This window comes from Chinchilla lanigera, unplaced genomic scaffold (genome assembly GCF_000276665.1).
Source record: "Chinchilla lanigera isolate Chin_1 unplaced genomic scaffold, ChiLan1.0 scaffold00055, whole genome shotgun sequence".
NCBI classification, from domain to species: domain Eukaryota; kingdom Metazoa; phylum Chordata; class Mammalia; order Rodentia; family Chinchillidae; genus Chinchilla; species Chinchilla lanigera.
The window spans coordinates 14,331,863-14,350,625 of NW_004955456.1; the positions used below are offsets into that span (position 1 = coordinate 14,331,863).

General features: G+C 53.5%; 2 protein-coding genes across 3 annotated transcripts in view; one reads left to right on the top strand and one right to left on the bottom strand.

Moving 5' to 3' along the window:
• Positions 1-27: 27 nt before the first annotated feature.
• Positions 28-4,788, top strand: Nsun5 (NOP2/Sun domain family, member 5). Its single transcript, XM_005396790.2, has 10 exons — positions 28-154; positions 262-384; positions 964-1,138; positions 1,242-1,350; positions 2,448-2,586; positions 2,673-2,788; positions 3,112-3,290; positions 3,467-3,677; positions 3,758-3,898; positions 3,976-4,788. Exons 1-10 carry the CDS (start codon positions 62-64, stop codon positions 4,109-4,111), a joined length of 1,422 nt encoding a protein of 473 aa, XP_005396847.1. The 5' UTR covers positions 28-61; the 3' UTR covers positions 4,112-4,788.
• LOC102029710 (nuclear envelope pore membrane protein POM 121C) overlaps positions 4,260-18,763 on the bottom strand; it is a 44,761-nt gene continuing 30,257 nt past the window's right edge. For both annotated transcript variants that reach the window (XM_005396788.2, XM_005396787.2), the window contains exons 5-13: positions 18,508-18,679; positions 11,992-12,083; positions 11,337-11,410; positions 10,632-10,756; positions 10,424-10,526; positions 10,052-10,231; positions 7,633-9,294; positions 6,486-6,608; positions 4,260-6,178 (exon numbers count right to left, since the gene is read on the bottom strand). In XM_005396788.2, coding sequence (XP_005396845.2) covers positions 6,081-6,178; positions 6,486-6,608; positions 7,633-9,294; positions 10,052-10,231; positions 10,424-10,526; positions 10,632-10,756; positions 11,337-11,410; positions 11,992-12,083; positions 18,508-18,679 — 2,629 coding nt within the window. In that variant the 3' untranslated portion in view covers positions 4,260-6,080. The remainder of the gene's footprint in view (positions 6,179-6,485; positions 6,609-7,632; positions 9,295-10,051; positions 10,232-10,423; positions 10,527-10,631; positions 10,757-11,336; positions 11,411-11,991; positions 12,084-18,507; positions 18,680-18,763) is intronic.

The following is an 18,763-nucleotide window of genomic DNA, read 5'->3' on the forward strand; positions in this document are numbered from 1 at the left end:
CGCGGCCACAAAGCTTGCTGTGCTTTGCGACAGCGCCGTAAGTGCGCATGGGCGCGGGAACATGGCGGTGTATGCGGCCGCAGCGACGGTACTGGCGGGGGTGGAAAACCGCCAGGGCTCGCTCAAGGGGCTGGTGTACGCCAGCAAATTCCAGGTAACAGGGCTGGACGCAGGAAAGGTGGGGTTCCGGGGCCCGAGGTCGGCCAGAGGGTGTCCACGTCGGGCCCCGCTCAGCGTGTCTCCCTCCCTTCGGCGGCGCAGAACGTGAAGCAGCTGTACGCGCTGGTGTGCGAGACGCAGCGCTACTCCGCCGTGCTGGACGCCGTGATCGCCAGCGCCGGCCTCCTCCGCGCCGAGAAGAAGCTGCGGCCGCACCTGGCCAAGGTGAAGGGCGAGGCGGGGCGGTGTCGCAGCCTCTCACTGGGTTATGCATTGATTCCAATGAATTTGCTTTAACTTCAGGCCTTGCGTAAAGGAGTAAATGGAACAGAAAGCCGGGCGCGGTGGATCGTGCCTGTAAACAATCTCAGCACTTTGGGAGGTTGAGGCTGAGACAGGAGGATCTCAAGATAGAACCCCGCTCCGTCAGTTTAGGGACTTCGCGAGATCCTGGCTAAGGATAAAAAAATTAAAAAGGGCTGAGGATGTTGCTCAGTGTGAAAGTCCTGGTTTCAATCTCCAGCTCCATGCCCAGAGAAGAAAAAGAAAAAAAAAAGCAGTGGGAGAGACTAAGGAAATGGAAGGGGTATTTTGGCAAGGAACGGAGTTGAAGGCCGGGGCTCTGCCGGTGAGCGGCTTGGACAAAGGGTCCAGGCGTATCTGCCCTTACTTGCAGTGTTCATGCAGCAGGGACTGTGGCACCTGGTAGGGTCTCTTTAACCCTGCTAGTTCCGGCACTCTGCAGCGTGCCAAGGGGTGAATGCCTAGGGCTGGCTTATTTTGTCTTTGTTTCTCCCTCCGCAGGTGCTCGTGTATGAGTTGTTGCTGGGAAAGGGCTTTCGATGGGGCGGGGGCCGGTGGAAGCCACTCCTGGGCCGTCACCAGGCCAGGCTCAAGGCTGAGTTGGCTCGGCTCAAGGTTCACCGGGGTGTGAGCAGGAACGAGGACCTGTTGGAAGTGGGGTCCAGGCCGGGCTCAGGTGAGCTGGAGGGAACTGCGGGGCCTGGGGAGGGTGCCAGCCGTCAGGCTCTAAGAGGAAAGGGTCGGTGTTCCCGCCCGCTCAGTGCCCCGTTGCATCCTAGCCTCCCAGGTGCCTCGCTTCGTGCGGGTGAACACACTGAAGACCTCCCCCGACGATGCGGTGGATTATTTCAAGAGGCAGGGTTTCTCCTACCAGGGTCGGGCTTCCAGGTGAGCGAGCTCAGCACCCTTCCTGGCTGCCCTCCTCACTCCCCACCTTGAATGAAATCCGTAGGCACTGCAAATATGTACTAAAAAATACGGGAAAAACCACAAAGTTCCACAACAGATAATGTGAAAAACTTCAAAGAGGAATCTGTTTTTCATTTGTAAAAAACTCTAAAAGCGGCTGTTGACTGCTCACTTCATGGAGACCTTGGCTGTTGCCAGCCTCCTCCCTCTGCCTGCTGCAGCTCTTCCTCTGGCCTCTCCTCTTCCTGTTTTGTCCCTTGCTGCCTCTGAGCGCTGCCTGTGCTCCCTCCCTCCCCTCTTCCTCCTCCTGCCTCTGGAACGCTGGCTCCTGGGCCCGGTGGAGTGGAGTGGAGGTTGACGTGCAGCCTCGGGGCTTGGTCAGGCTGCTGGGCGTGATGCGCAGAGCTTGCAGAGCTGTAGGGACCTCGGCCGCTGCGGTGCCGCTCTTGCCTGCCCTGAGGTGGTGCTTCCGGTAACGGTGAGCACCTGCTGGCAGATGCGTCCCACTGCTTCGTTTGTGCCAGGTGTGTTGAAGAAGCCCCCTTCATCCGATCCCTCCCATGGCACAGAAGCGCAGGTGGGGCTCCTGCTGCCGGGACGTGGGAGGGCTGGGATCCTGAATCCAGCTAGTCTGGCCAGAGACCATTGTCTTAGACTGACTTCCCCGCTGTTTTTCATTGTACTTCTTTGCCGCGCTGAGGATTTAAACCTTGGGGCCTGGTACATGCAGAGCTAACATCTTACCACTGGGCCCCACCGCCCCACCCCTGCATAGCCCGTTTGAATTTACTTACTGTGTTTTGGTTTTGGGTAGTTCAGGCTGGCTGGCCTCAAACTCACAGTGATCCTCTTTCAGCCTCCAGTGTTGGCATTCTAGGCCTGCACCACCACTCTCAGCTTACTTCTTTAAGTCCACACTGGGCTTTAGCTTGTGAGCTTCCTGCTTTGGTTCAGATTGCAGGCACGTGCTATACCAGCTATAGCAAGCTTAAGTATTGCTTGTAAAATGAGAAAAGCGGGGCCTGGTGTGGAGGAAACCAGAAAATGTTGAGTTAATGGTTTGTGTTCTCTGGAAGCCTTGAAGACCTGCGGGCCCTCAAGGGGAAGTACTTTGCTCTGGATCCCTTGTTGCCTGAGCTGCTGGTGTTTCCTGCGCAAACAGATCTGCATGAACACCCACTGTACCGGGCAGGTCACCTCATCCTGCAGGACAAGGTAGGGAGGACGGGCGGGAAGGGGATGCATGTGCCCCACCCCCACCCCGGCTCTGTTCACCTCCTGCTGTGCTCCCGCCCTGCCAGGCCAGCTGCCTCCCCGCCATGCTGCTGGCCCCACCACCTGGCTCCCACGTCATCGACGCCTGTGCTGCCCCAGGCAACAAGACCAGTCACCTGGCGGCTGTTCTGAAGAACCAGGGGTGAGGGCCACCTTGGGACAGGAGAAGGGAGGGGTGAGGCCTGATCCTCGGCTCTGCAGGGAGCATAGGGGGTGTTTAGTAGGGAACAGAGGCTGAGGACAGCGGGGCTGGCCCAAGCTAAGCTTCGTGGGAGCTGCAGGTGAGATGTCCCTCATCACTTCATGCTTGACGACAGGCCAGTTGGTATTTAGTATGTAGGTATTTAGTAGTATTTCCTGCGTGTCCTGACTTAACGTATGTCTCGGTGTGGGACGTGCCAGAGATGTGGGCTCCCTTGGGTGCCCTGTACGTTCTGCCCACCCCGGCTCTGCCCTCTCCCCCAGGAAGATCTTTGCCTTTGACCTGGACGCCAAGCGGCTGGCATCTATGGCCACTCTGCTGGCCCGCGCTGGGGTCTCTTGCTGCGAGTTGGCTGAGGAGGACTTCCTGGCAGTGTCACCCTCGGACACACGCTACAGGCGGGTCCAGTATATCCTGCTGGATCCCTCCTGCAGTGGCTCTGGTGAGATGCGGAGGTTGGCCGTGGGGCTGCAGCCTAGATCAGAGGGTTGCTTGTTCAGCCCCAGCTGGGACTCAAGTTGGCCGCGGGACTTCGGGCAAATGGCCCCGCCTGTGAGGCTGGGGCTCCCGCTGGGAACGCAGGTCTGCGCGGCTTTTGCACAGTGCGACCCTCCACAGGCATGCTGGGCCGGCGGCTGGAGGAGCCTGGGGCGGAGCCGCCCAGCAAGGAGCGGCTGTGTGCCCTGGCCGCGTTCCAGCTTCGAGCTCTGCGCCATGCACTCGCTTTCCCTGCGCTGCAGCGCCTTGTCTACTCTACCTGCTCCCTGTGCCCGGAGGAGAACGAGGATGTGGTCCAGGAGGCCCTGCAGCAGAGCTCGGGGGCCTTCCGGTAATGCATGCCCCAGGCAGGGCTCGGACGGCGGAGGGAGCTCTGCTGCCCAGTGCAGGCTGAGTCCTCTCCCTCCGCAGGCTCGCGCCCGTCCTGCCCTCCTGGCCACACCGAGGCCGAGGCACCTTTCCAGGGGCTGAACACTGCCTCCGAGCCTCCCCGGAGACCACGCTCACCAGTGGCTTTTTCATTGCTGTGATCGAACGCACAGAGGTGCCCAGGTGAGGCGTCGGGGGCAAGGCCTGCTTGGGAGATGGGGGCAGCTGGAGCTCACCTGACCCCCACCCTTGCCCTGCAGCTCAGCCTCACTGGCTGAACAGCCAGCACCAGAACCTGTGTCCAGCCCAGTGCCAAAGAGGAAGAGGCGGCGGAAAGCAGCGGCCGGCGAGGGCACGCAGCAGGTGGCGGGTGGTGAGCTGCAGGATGCACACTGAGCACCGGGCCACAGCGTGGGATCTGCGAGGGAAACTGCCTGGCGGCGCGCCTAGCTGCGGACAGTGGTGTCCTGGCCTGTGGGTCCCTCCCCAGGGCTGTGTCCTTACTGGTGACAAGTGCTGCCCACACAAAAGACAGGACAAGGTCTATGATGGATCACAGTTTATTCTCATGACATAAGCAAAGAGAAAAATCTCACATTCATACTAAAAATGCCAACTAGCCCCGACAAACCAAATCTCATCTGTAACGGGAAGCGCCAGCCTCCTGTGCCTGTGCCATGCGCGTCCTCGCTCACGCTGCAGGCCCACCCGGGAGCACGGTAGCTGGCTCAGCACCCACAGCCAGGGGCCCCGATGCAAGGCCAGGCGCGCTCACCCTGACAGGTCTGGGCCTTGCGCTCCTCCCACATTCAACCTCAGTCACTAAGGGGGAGGGGACTAGTTACAGCTACGTCACATTATTTATAAAATGAGGATTAAGTTTACATAATCCGGAAGGAGCTCCAGTTCCTCGGGAGCGAGGGGGCCCCTTCTCCACACAGGCATAACTTAACTATACGGCTAATCTCTAGTCCATAGCGTTTATACTTAACCACCTCAATGAACCAAGCTTGAAGGAATTTAAAAGGCAATTTAGCTTAAATACAAAAATAAATTTTTATTTTGTTAAAAAATGTTTAAATATTTTTCTTTTAATTTAGACACACGCATTCATACTTCTCCCAAAGAGGATGGGCGTGGCAGCGAGGCGCTGGGGCCTGGGGGGTCTGGGAGCGGAGCAGGCTGGAGGAGACCCTGCTGGGGGCGACTGTGACTGCACCGTGCGCTTCGACAGCATGGGTCTCCTGCCTGGCCGGGGTGGTCTCGCCTGCAGTGAGACCAGGTAAGCGGGAGAACGGTGGAGGGGAGGTCTTGCGTCCCCTGACCCCATCCCCCGGGCTGCCAGCCCTTAAAGTCAAAACCATTGCAAAATTCAGAAGTCAGCACTGTGGCCATCAAGTGGTGCCACTTTCCACATTCCATTAACCAGGCCCAGAAGACTTGAGACAGTTAGGTCCGGCACTACCAACATGCCGCCACACATACAATTCAATTCTTCCTCCAAACTCGATTCAAAGAGCAACAGACAGCGTCAGACAGTAACACAGGACAAGGCTTGGGACGTGCGATCCCAGAGAGGCAGATGCAGGCCGGGAGGCCAGAGGGCAGGGAGGCAGCTGAAAGCGGGGAGCATCCTGCCTGCTCCAGGAGCTGCGCTCGGAGTGAAAGGTTCACCCCCGGCTCTGCCAGGCTAACAGTCTTGAGCCACCAAGCTTTTAGGGGCCAAACTGACAGAGGACTGGAGGTGAAGCCACCTCAGACTTGGCAGGAGGAAGTGGAACAGCAGGAGCAGCACCCACTGGGGTCTCCAAGGCAAAGCTAGGTTCAAGGTCATTTAAAAATGAGCAAATCCTGCAGGGAACCAGTGAGGGACAAAGCAGCAAGAAATGAGGAAAGAGAGTCCCCTAAAGGGACCAGAGGAGGAGAACCACTTCTTATAGCCAAGCCAAACAGGTAAAGCTTAGGGAAGATCCATTTTCCTCAACCCATCCAAAGCATGGGAGACCCAGGCGGGTGCACTGCACCCTCCACGAGAGGGCGCTCGGGGAGAAGGTGGGAGGAGGCGCCTGGCTAAGCTGGGCACTAAACGAGTCGGGGGAGTGGACGTTATGTACAGATGTTTCTTTAGTTCTCCAGCCTCACCAGAGCAACTGTTCAAGTAACGCAGCGGGCTTCTGCCCAGGCCCCTCCCACCTGCTTCCTCTGGAGGGAGAGGGCCCCTGGGCTGCCGTATGTCTGGAGGCTGAAGCCAGGGATCTGGGCGAGGTTTGCTGTACGGAACTCGAAGGGGCAGAGGCTCTTCCTAGCAGGTGCTGAGGTCCAGATGTGGGTGAGAGGTTGGGGGAACAGGGACAAGCAACAGAGGCTATTTCTTTCTGGTGTGCTGCCTTCGGGCCTGCAGTCGCTGTCGAGCCCCTGGGGTCTTGGATCCCGCACCAATGGAAAAGGAAGGGGCCGCTGATCCTAGAAAGGTTGACAAGGTCTCGTCAGGGCAGCTGTTCCCCGAGAACAAAGCTCTGAAACGCAGGCCGACAGCAGCAGCAAGGCTTCCCTATGGCGCTGCAGGTCCACACAGGTGGGGCTCAGCAAGACGCAAAGTCCCTCCACAAGCCGAGCAAGGCCCAGAGACTGCATTCACTTGGCTTCCCAAGCGTGCCTGGCACGGCTACCCACAGGGCTCCTCTTTGGGCTCTGCCGTTCAGACCCTCAGTCCAATCACCACAGGCCTGAGGGCCAGGAACCCGTGCCCCACCTCACACCCCGCACTCACCGAAAGGCGTGACTCCCGCGAAGCCCTGGGCGGGTGTTGAGGGTGTCCCGAAAGAAAGGCTGCTGCCCGTTGTGCCCATGCCAGGGTTCGGGGTGCTCTGTCCAAAGGTGGGTGTGGCGGTGCCTGGGAGAGGGCAGAGGAGAGTCAGGCTGGTGAGCGAGCGGCCCATAGTTCAGCAGCTCCAGGACGTCCGCTCTGCACCCTACATAGCAGCCTAACTGCGAGCTCCCTCACCCAGCTGCAGCCCCTCCCACCTCACCGTGCGGCCCCTCGCCTGGTGCACCTCCAGCTGCCTCGTGGCTCCTGGGCCAGAGGGCAGGGATCTTCTCTGCTTCCCAGTGCCGCTGCCTTCCTCTTCTACACCCCCAGCTCCTGGGACTCATTCACCTCCAGCGCGTCACCGCTGCCTCACTGTGCACCGTGCTGACTCTCCCCTGCCCAGGGCGCCTTCAGCATCTGCCAGGGCAGCTCACCATCCTCAGCCCACCTCTGCTACCTCCCACGGTCACTCCCGGCACACCAGGACCCACTCTGCTCCCACAAGTACATGTGGCTCGCGGTTCCAGAGCTGTGCCCGTGACCCCTGCCGCCTCTGCTGTGCGTGTGGGGGCTCCGCGCAGCTCGCATGAGGGACCCGCCTCAGCAGTCGCGGGGAGAGCACCGCAATGGCCTCGTTTGACATTTATCCCCAGTTTCGCAGCCCGAAAGAGCGCCTGGCAGCCCTATTTCACTCACTCCTGTTCGTTTCTCGCTACCCAAAGTAAGTTTCAAGAGGCCCTCCCTCAGCGCGTCGTCCTGCATGCTCTGCTGAGACCGCCCTGCTCTGAGACCCAAGTTCCCCTTCACTACGGCAACTAAGATCTTTCTGCTCGCCAGCCTCCTCCGCACCTTTTCTCCCCTGTACACCTCCGGCCGGGCCTGGCTTCCCGGCTGTCACACAGCTCGGGCCCAGGCTGTCCCTCGAGTGCTCGTGCTGCTCTCACCCTGCGCTGCCAGGCCCCGCGCCACAAAGTCCTCCCCGCCTAAGTGTTCCGTGCTCAGGAAGCTGCTCCTGGACCGTGTCACCCACAGTGGCCTCTCCAAAGCCTTGCTACACACACGCACAGACACACACGCCGCGCCGCCTGGCCCAGCCAGCCCCCCTCACCTCCGAACACAGGCTTGCTCTCGGCCACGGCGCCCGCGCTGAAGGTGAACGGTATGCTCTGGCTGGCCGTGCCCAGGGTGCTCTGAGTGAGAGCCCCGCCAAAGGGGGCTCCGGCGCCTGTGGTCCCACTCTGTCCAGCTCCGAAGCTGAAGGCTCCAGAGGTGGAGCTGGTGCCCAGGGCAGCCACCCCGAGCCTGAAGCCCCCACTGCTGCCAGCCGTGGCCCCCGATGGCCCAAAGGTGAACGGGGATGGCGCGGAGCTGCTGAACACAGCCCCACTGGTCCCGCTGCTGGCGGTCTGCGTGGTAGCTCCGAAGCCCGCGGTAGTCACCGCACTGAAGGAGAAGACGGCCGTGCTGCTGCCAAAGGCTTGCTGTGTGCTGGCCGGGGTGCCGAACGCAGAGGCTGCAGCTCTCAAGCTGCCAAAAGCTGAGTGCACAGAGCTGCCAAAGGCAGGCGGAGGCGGGGCCGGGGCCGGGGCCGGGGCCGCAGAGTTCCCAAAGGTGAAGGAGCTGCCGAAGCCGGGGGGCAGGGCTGGCGCGGCAGAGCCCTGCTGCTGGCCATCCGTGGCCCCAAACGTGGGCTGGGGGTTGGCCCCTGGGTACGGTGGCGGGGGGACAGGGGGCTTGGCGGCCGAGCCGAAGGGAATGTTGAATGCTGGGGTGGTCGTGTGGCTGAATGTCAGTGTGGACTGGCTGGTGGTGGCCGGGGCCAGGGCGGTGAGGGTGCTGCCAAAGCCACCAAAGCCAGCAGTGCTGCTGCTGCTGCTGCTGGCGGCTGTCTGAGCGGTGCTGGGAAGGGACTGGCCAAAGCTGGTGACGGCCGTGCTTGCGGGCACGGCAGGGGACTTGTCGAACTGGAACATGGAGGTTACGGATGGAGTAAAGCTGGCCGCACCGGCCGGGGAGGCCCCAAAGAGGAAAGGCTGAGCGGTGGAGGCAGTGGTGCTAGTCGTGCTGCTCAGGGTGCTGGCCCTGCTTTTCACCTCGAAGCTGAAAGGAAGCTTCAGCGCGGAGTCTGCAGAGGTGCTGGCTGTGGTGACAGAAGCCACCGTGGAGGTGGCAGTAGCCAGGGGAGGGAAGGCAGGGGTGGCTGTGGCTGCAGCAGGGACCGGAGCAGCTGTGGCCTTAAAGAACGGAGCTGACAAGGGCAGGGATGCAGGCTGCCCCAAGCTGCCAAAGATGGGCTTGAAGGTCGGGGTCGCAGTGCTGGTCGTGGTGGGGAGGGTGGCGCTGGAGGTGGCGGTGGCTGCCAGGGAGGAGCCAGACGGCAAGGGGCCTTCACTCTCGACTTTAGGTGGTGGCTCAAAAATGGGCTTGAACATGGGAGAAGCGGAAGACGGGCTGGGTGCAGCGGCAGGGGTGGCAGGGCTGGAAGGCGGGGGGCTCAGCATCTCAAACGGTGTGCTCTGCTTGGGCGCAGGAGCCGGGCCCGGGGATGCGGGGGCCTTGGCAGGTGTCTCAGCCTGAGGGGCTGCAGGTGGCTTGGTGTCGGTGGCTGGGGCTGTAGAGACAGCAGGGGCCGGGGCCAGGAGGGTGGCTGTGGGTTTCGTGTCAGAAGAGGTGGCTGGCAGGGGTCCTGACAGGGAAGAAGCAAGAGGCGCCAAGAGGCTGGGTGTTTTCGGAGGTGTAGGGGCCACACAGGCCACCACTGCAGCAGGTTCTGCAAGAAGAGGGAGGAAGGTGAGTTGTGAAGACCTCCCTGGGTGGCGTGCTACAGTCTGTGCCCTCCAAGAGCCACCGCTGTGCGGGGATCCAAAAGCCAGTTGGGAAACTGACCAAGTCTGTGCCGCAGACCTACAAAGGCCATCAAGGAGGCATTCCTAGTTACAGACAGACAGACAGACAGACGTGAGCAGAGCCTAATTGGGGCGATGCTGTGTGAGGATGAAGGGAAGTGAATCCTCAGAAACCCAGGCACTCACCTAGATGCCTCTTAGCCGCCTAGCAAAGATGAACCTCCCACCTTTACCAATGAAGTGCCAAGTGCAGAGCTCCAACCATGAGCCCTGGAGAGGTGGAACACCTCTGCAGCACACGCTCTAGCAAAGCGCAGGGGCAGAGCTTTGGCATGTGGCGTACAGGCCTGCGGCCTAGGCGCTAAGGGCACTGCCATACTCACATGGGCAGACACCCGACGAGGGCTGTGTCATTCTCATTTCACAGGTGACAACAGCAGCCAGGGATCCGGGCTGCAAACCACAAGCCAAACTCAAGCCACCCTCCCCAGCTTTATTTCTGTGTGGCAGGATGCCATCCCTCGCATTTTCTAATACAGAATTTGGAAGCAGCAAAACTTTTGCCACTCACAGGGCTCTAAAAGCAGAGGAAGTCTGAACCCACAAACAACCCCAGTTCCCTCCCGAATGCCAGCGTCACACAGGCCCGGCTCAGCACCTGCTCAGAGGTGCTGCGCTCACCTGGGAAGGACGGAGAGCCCGGGGCTCTCTGCATGTTCTTCAAGCTCTCCAGCAGGGGGTTTGTGCCCGGCGCTGGCAGGGATGCTGCTGAGGAGGATGCAGGCACCGCCGCAGGCAGGGAGAAAGTGAACGAAGGCGGCGTGCTGACCGGGCTCTCAGTGATGGAGTTTGAGGCAGCATCTAGGGAGAAGGATGAGATGAAACCCCCGCCTCACTTGGGACTCTTTCCAGACAGTGCGGGAAGCTCTGGGGCTCGTCTGACCCCCCAGGTTCCTGTGAGCTTCAGACCCAGGAAAAACCCTTTCCCATCAAACCGAAGGAGTGGAGTGCAGCAAACCCCTCTGGAGCGCGCCACCAATCTGCATTTCTTACTGGCTTTGTCCTCCAAGACTTTGTTGAAAAACTGCAGTGAAGCCTTCTTCTCCAGGTCCAGGTCTTCCGCAGTGACGGAATAGCCGAGCTCGGGCGGGGGAGGCTGCCGGCAAGAAGAGGGACTGGTCAGGCTAATGCCGGCAAAAGCGAGAAACCTGTATCCAGCCTTCCCCAGAGGACTGTGCAGAGGGCGACAGGCAGAATGTACCAGTGTCAGCCGGTCCCCTCGCCTGCAGGGCAGCAGCTGAATCTTGCGTTTCCGCCGCCCAGAGCTGCCAGGTGGAGATGGGGACGTCCACAAGCTCTGCTGTTTGCAGGTGGTTGTCTCCGCAACTGAAGAGAAACAGAGGTGCTGGCTTCCTTCCTACTCCCAGGAGTGGAGTTTTGTCTACCCACTGGTGTTTTGTGTTTTTGAGACAGGGTCTTGCTGTGTAGTTTAGGCTGGCCTTGAGCTCACTTTGAAGGCCAGGCTGGCCCTGAACTCACAGCGATCCTCTTGCCTCAGCCTCCCAAGTGCTGGAATTACAGGCGTGCGCCACCACGCCTGGCTTTCAGGCCGGTTTTTAACAGAGTTGTCACTGGGCATCCTGAGAAGGTTCTCTCCCACAGCTGGGGTTCCTGGACACTTTTGCAAGATTACTTCCAAGAGTCAAGAGGAAATAAAGGAAAACAGCCCCAAATGTGTGCATCCAGCTGTTTCCCGGGTAGCACCACCCTGGACTGCTCACAGACCTCGCTGACCCAGTCACTGCCATGCTGTCTTCTCCCACCAAGACCTTGGCAGGGCAGGAGTTCTCTGCACCCACCACACCCACAACAGTGCTGCTCCAGCCCGTTTTCACTGGCAAGAACCTGTATTCCTCATTCCCCAACCCCCAAGCACCGCCAGCCGTTCTGCTGCTCATCAGCTCACCCCTTTCTCCCTGGGACTCCTTGTCTGTCACCAGTGGAGTCGAAGAACTGGCATGATGACACGCCTCCTCTTCTCTGCAGGGATTTTGAAAGGCAGAATTTAGTTCAGAAAGACTTTCGGACCTGAGCACTGGATAAATAGTGCCTTATACTCTCCTCACTACTGAGGGGCCAATGCCTAGAATGACCATGACTTATCTGTATGTTAGGACAAAAAAAGGCCAAAAGAAAATTCTGCAGAAATGAAGGGAGCACCTCAGGGAGGCCAGGGAGAAAGCTCTTGTCTTAAAACAAGTGTAAAACATAACCTTCAAAAACTTACCGTCTGCCAAATCCTGAGAGTTCTAGGCGCAGACGTGACCCCTCAGGGAGTGGAGCTGCAGTGCCACGAGACACCAGAGTGCCACGGACAGAGGGCACCCACCCGCAGACATGATCCACCCTGTGCCTCAGCCACCCCGCTGGAGGAGGAGGCCCGTGCAGGGCCTCTGTGGGGCAGGAGGCAGTTCCGGGCCGTTCGCTGCCCTTCTCAAGCACTTGAGTGCTTGGACCTACAGATCCGAGTCACACACAGACCAGAGCTGGGTCCACGTCCCCCTTTCCTCTCCTCTCACTCGCCCTTCAGCAAATGGTTAAGAGGAGGAGATGCTGATCACCTTGTCTTCTTGGCTGGCCTCTCTGGGGTCTGGGAGCGGGAGGAGGCAGGGCTAGAGAAGGGCGAGGAAGGGGGTCCACTCCTCTTCCGCAGCTAGAAGTCAAAAGAGACAGTACTAAGCTTCAAGACAACTGAGGACCTAACCTATGAAGTCACTCTGTAGTCTATGCATCACTGCACATAGTTCCTTTTTAAATAATTAAGAAAATCTTTATGAAGAAAGGCTGGGGATGTAGCTTAGCGGTACAGCACTTGCCTAGTGTGTGCAAGGCCCTAGGTTCAATTCCCAGTCCGGGGAAAAAAAAATCTTTATGAAGAAAAGACCCTTGAAAAGCCAGGGGTGGTGGTGCTCGCCTCTAATTCCAGTACTTGCTAGGCTGATGCAGGAGGATCTCAGCAAGTTAAGAGGCCAGCCTGAACTAAATAATGAGACCCTGTCACAAAACAAAAAACAAAATAAAAGAGAAAGAAATACCGCTAAAAAGAGTCATCTGCCAGTAATAATTACAGAAGTAAAATAAAAGAGTCTACAGAGGTAGTGGAATGGTTAATAAACACAGAAGGGACAAATACATTTCGCCATGTATTGGAAAATGGCATGTTACACTGGTTTCTAATACACTGTATTCTATAAGAATCAGTCTGTGCCCATTAAAACATTACAGATGAAAAGGGAAGAGAATGTCACAGTCACATACACACACACTGAAGAAACCAGCAGCTCAAACAGGTCACTATGCACACAGTTCTTCACACTGTTTTCTATAGTTCTGAGCTACATCTCCAGGCCTCTTATAATTTTTTGAATTCTGAGGTAAGGTCTCACTAAGTTGCCCAAGGCTGGCCTTGAATTTGCAATCCTCCTATCTTGGCCTCCCAAGCCGGTGAAATTATACACATGCGCCATGCCTACTTCTATAAATTTCTGAGATCACAGGAGTACCTATTAAGTCGCCTTCCTATAGTAGTCCTTCAAGTAATACTTCAATCTTAGAGAAATACTGTTATTCAACCAGGTCCTTGAGAAAGTACATAATTACTGTTTCCAAGCTTCCACTAATGTTATTATCCATGTCCTGTGCTTCTCTCAGTACATGTGGGAGAACTTTCTAAACATAAAGCCGCTGACTAAAAGGGCATGAGCTCCTCTAATGCAACTGAGTCCTGCTAAATAGGACAACTGATGCTCCCACCAGCAACGCTCAAGAACCCTGTATCTTCTGATTCTTCTGTGGTTTCAACTCTGCATTTAAAGCTTCGTTTGGAATAGGTTTTCTAATATATTAAAGCTCTTGAAAATGAGAAAAGACAAGTAGCCCTTCAGAAAGATGCAAAAGATATGAACTAGTAAGAGTAGGGGCAAGAGAAATGAAAATAATCAATAAATGTATGAAAAGGTGATCAAAGTCACTCAGGAGAGGAGAATTAGATACTACTCTTCATGGGAACGACCCCAAGCTATGACAACCGCGACACTCTCAAACATATCAACCTGAACTCTCTCTGGAGGGGAAGCAAGATTTCACATTCATCTCACCTCTGACCTGGGAATCTGACTTCCAGGATTCTACTCCTGAAGTGCAGCTGCCAAGTAGGAAATGACAGAAGAGGGGAAATAGTCTTAGCAGCATGGTGTGTAACAGCACAAGACTTAAGACAACCCAGCATTTCTCAGCAGAGGACTTGACGGACCACGCAGTTGTAAGAAAACAGATTTCTATATATATACCGCTATGGAGTGATCTCCAGTACCTATTAAGAGGCAAGGTTTAAATGTGCACATGCTGCTTACTACTGTAAGTGTCTGAAGTTTTATTCTGTCTTAGTTGCTTTTCTCACTGCGGAGACAAAATCCTGACACCCAAAGTTAACGGAGGAAAGATTCATTTTGGGTCACAGAGAGAAGGTTTCAGTCCATAACTGGTTGGCTCCAGGGCAGGGTGGCATAGCAGAGGGACATCAAAGAGCAGAAGATAAAACTGCAGCAGCAATACACAGCAAGCAATAAGTGGACAAGAGCCCTCTTGCTCTCCCTTATATTTTATCCAGTTACCTGCCCTTAGGGCGGGATCACTCACACCCAGAACCATGCTAAACCAATCAATCAGTGGACTAACTTAGTAAACACACACACACACACACACACACACACACACACACACACTTAATCCCAGTGTCACACACTCCAGATTCAGCCACCTCTGAAAAAGCCCTGCATGAGGCTTTGGAGGAACATCCAGATACAAGCCCTAACAGGTTTAAAGAGACACACTGATAGGAGAGGAAGAATAATGTGAAATGGAAAGGGATATAAACTGGATTTCTCCAAGTGTATCTTGTCTTGGTATGTTTTTCTGGAATAATTTAGTTTGGAATTAAATCATCCTAAATTAAAATGAAAAAGAGATCTGTAAAGTCTTAAAATACTGAATTCATAAACCTCAGTGTAGATAAACACAGTGGTGTAACCAAGCGATTTAATTCAGATTCCTCCAAGATACAGTATTTTGACTGTATATCCCTAGTATTCAGACTTAGTATAACACAAATGACAAAAGCCTTACTATTAATAATGACATTGATATTATTTTGTAATTGTGTACCAGCATCAATCAAGTAATTATGAATCAACATTTTTAGCTAATATATAAAAATATAAAGTCAAAGAAATTTTACATAAAAATCCTGCCATCCTAAATCTGAATTTGAAATATCATTACAAATAATGATTTAGATTCTTCTTTCTTGGAGGTCTGTATATCTCTCTCTGCTAGAACCTAGACTGTATCTTTAATACCATTTCCTCTGGAAGAAACCACGGCTATTTGAAGAAACCACCAACTCCCCTCTGGGCTGGAAACTATACAAGATGGATTCTGGGAAGAGAGCAGCAAAAAGCGATATAACTATCAAAGACTGCTAGAGTCTAAACAAAGGAATACAGGAGCCTGTCTGAAATTGCTCTTACCAGCCTGAACCGAAAAAGTTCACATATCAAAAAGAACTGCACAGTCTGGTGTGGTGAGGCACATCTACAACCCTCGCACCCTGGGAGATGCAGGCAAAGGCACTACAAACATGAACCCAGCTTGGGCAATGTAGTAAGTGAGCAGGACTTTGTCTCAGTGTGTAAGATCCAAAATGGATCACAGATATTGCAAAGTAGGAAGAAAATATTCAAATGGGAAGGAGTAAGGGAGAATAAAAGAAAAAGAGGCAACAAAGTTTCTGTGAACAAGGACCGGAAGAAGGGCTGAGAGGGAGGGGAGGAAACGGGAAAAAAAAAAGAATAAAGATCTATCATGTACAGGTACAAACTCCCTATGATGAATGTGATCAGTATCTATATCAAAAGTGAACCAATAAAAATTTTTTAAAAATTTAAAGAAGGAGCTGGGCGTGGTGGCACACACCTATATTCCCACCATTCTGGGAGGCTGAGGCAGGAGGCTGACAGGGTTCAAGCCAAATGCTAGGAAAAAGTGAGACCCTCTCAAAAAATAAAAAAGGGTTGTATAAAAAGGAATAAAATAGGAATTTTTAAAAAAACCAATAAAAAAAGAATGTAGTTCAGGACAAAGGCTCTATGTTTAATCTTCAAAATCACCCAAACAAAACTGCAATGTATCGAGAATGTGAAATATTTACAAGAATTCAGAAGTTCATAAAGACAAGCAGCAGCAAAAACCCTACCGGTCCCCCTGGCATGGGCTGGGCCATCCACACCCTTTCACTATGGTTCCCCCACACACTTCAGTTCGTAAGCACAGAGGGAATGAAGACTCGGAGTATCTCCACGCTGCATCCCACAACAACGAGGCACCCATGGAAAGACGACACGCCTGCTGAATAAAGAGCATGTGACAATGACAATGAGCAGATCACACTGACAACACTGAACCTGGCAGCCAACATGCACACCACTGATGTGGGAAGTCGCATATCACTTGCCTCGTATAGGGGCAGATTACTGGGAAACAGAAAAAACACAGGGCAAAACCTGATGACTAACATTGTAAGACCATCACATGCTTTTCTTTATACCAAGTACTTGAGATGGACCCTACCGTATCCTTATGAAAGTTTTACTCACATTTACTGTATGCTGACCTTGTCCCCTTCCCAGAAACAAAGGCTCAGACCCTGACTGACTTATACCACACCAACCAGTGAAACAAGTAATTTTTAGAATCCAGCTTGCCCCAGAAGGATGAAGTATACCTCAAACTCACCTCTTACAGCTCTCTCTGCTGCTGAGAGCTCTTCTGCTTTCTTTACATTTGCCATACTTTAAATAAACTGTCACTGTACATTTTATCAGTCTTCACTTCCCTATTTTTTGCTAAGAGCCCCACTTTTTTTTTTTTTTTTTTTTTTTGGTTTTTCTCCGGTACCGGGAACCGAACTCACGACCTTGCGCTTGCCAGGCAGGCGCTTCTGCCGCTGAGCTAAATCCCCAGCCCCTAAGAGCCCCACTTCATTCTTTGCCAGAATGAGGGCAAGGACCTGAAGAGAGGTGGACAGTTGCTACAGGGGACCCCTACCCCCAGGCCCCTTGCTGGATACAACACTCCTGTTGTGACACAATAGGAAAACGCACAGCACCACCTGTAAGTACTCTGCCCAAAGAACTGAACTTGAATCTAAGCATGGCTGAGGGTTCATTCACATGGGAATCAGGGGAGAGAGTATGGGTTAAATGACACCACAGTGATGTAAACTAAGTTTAGAAAGGGAAATTCTGTGCAAGAAAATGACCTTTTTTTTTTTTTCAAAAGCATAAAGAAAGGGAAGTTAGAAGCATTATAGATTTAAAAAGCCTAAGGGACAAATGTATGGTAATTTTGAGTAATTAGGGGAACTTGACCATAGAGTAACATAAACTACTGAAGAGTTACTGCTTAAGAGGGGTAACGATACTATGATTAATGTTAAAAAGTAAGTTTTTAACCATTAAAAATACAATGTAGTACCTATAGATAAAATGAAATGTTTGCAATTTGCTTTTTTTTTCTTTTGGTCTTTTTGAGACAGGGTCTCTCTATGCAGTTCAGGCTGGCCTTGAGCTCACTTTGTAGCCCAGGCTGGTCTCCTGCCTCAGCCTCCCAAGTGCTGGGATTACAGGCATGCGCCACCATGCCCAGCTGCAATTTGCTTTAAAACGTAAGAGCAAAAGCAAATTAGAACTGATGGAACAAGATTAAGAATGGATGTTCATTATGCTGTTTTCTCCGTTTTTGCGTACATATGAGACCTTATGTAATAAAAAGACTGAAAACACAGGGATAAGTGTGTACTCAGTAGGGCTGCCGTGGAGACTGCAGAAATGCACGGAGAGGGCTTAGCACAGGGCCTCACAGAGAGGAAGCATCAAAGCCAAAGCTGGTACTAAAACCCTCGCTGCTCCCTCCACAGCCGCAGTGACTCGGGCTGCTGTCCTCCAGGAGCATGGCTGCCACAGACGGAAGGACTTGTCTCAGAATGTTCTCCCCTCCCACTCTTACTCCATGTAGCCACCACCCTCTTTTCCAGCTACAACAGAGCACCCACTACTGACAGGCACTGGAAGGAGCACCTTTTAAACATTACCTTCAGTGACTGCAACAATCCTTCCAAATGAGGAAAAAGAATTTAAGCAATTTATCCACCCAAGACCCTACAGCTACTAAGTGTGAGAGGTAAGATTTATACCCAAGCTTTCTGGCAGCAAAGCCTTTTCTCTTCCCTATACTACACTATAATCCCCTTTCTAAACAAGAATTATGCCTTGTTTCTGAGACAAAGTGTCACTTAGTCCAGGCAGGCCTAGAACTCAAGATCCTCCTGACTCAGCTTCCCAAGTGCTGGAATTATAGGCATGTACTGTCATGACCACCTTGAACTATGACTTGCTTGAAGTTTTGCACTTAATTCTACACACTTATAGGCTCTCTTCTATGACCTGTTACCCAGATTCAATCAACCTTTTCAATTTAATTAATACCATTTATTGAATTGTTCTTCCTTGTCCATGTATCTGCAGTAACAGTGCTACAGTAATACCCTGGTTCACGAACGCTTGTTTCCAGACAATTCAGTTTGCAGCAAAATTTTGTTTCTGTTCACAAAGTCTGTATCAGGTGACAAATGTGTCCACAGCCATCCTCCCTACCCAGACACAACCACAACCAGCTTTCCTAAAACAGTACAACAAGCTCGCAATCCAAGGTACCACTGTACTTCTGAGCTTTCTATTGAACTCCCCTGGTCAATGTTTTATTTTAATTATTATTTAAGGCTTTGTGTGTTTGGTTAGCTTAGAGACAATCCCAGCATCAGAGAGAAGGTGGTCAGTATTTTTTTTTTTTTTCTTTTTTTGTTTTTTTTTCCGGTACCGGGAATCGAACTCACGACCTTGTGCTTGCCAGGTAGGCGCTGTGCCGCTGAGCTAAATCCCTAGCCCCAGTGGTCAGTATTCATTTGCTTATCAGTTAATGGTGCCAGGAACCCACGCCCCCACACAGAGCTGCTACTGTACCTGTGTGAGGCCTCGGGTGGAGCTATAGGAGCTGGTGATGGCGTTTCGGCTGGAACTGAGGATACCACCTGTGCATGTGCTTGTCAAGGAGCTCACAGAAGATGTACGTGAGCGCTTATTCAAGTGGTCATCTGAATTCTGGGAAGTAAGACCTCGCTTCAAGGTCCCAGGCCTAACAGAAGGGGAAAGTGCAATGTGTTACTGATGGTAGTGTTCTTGCTTTTAAAAACTTTGCCAGTACTTTTTAGATACACAG

Coding starts and splice junctions, on each gene's coding strand:
- Nsun5 (XM_005396790.2), top strand. CDS start 62: ATGGCGGTGTATGCGGCCGCAGCGACGGTACTGGCGGGGGTGGAAAAC. Junction 155..261: donor TGTACGCCAGCAAATTCCAG/GTAACAGGGCTG, acceptor TCGGCGGCGCAG/AACGTGAAGCAGCTGTACGC. Junction 3,899..3,975: donor GAACGCACAGAGGTGCCCAG/GTGAGGCGTCGG, acceptor CTTGCCCTGCAG/CTCAGCCTCACTGGCTGAAC.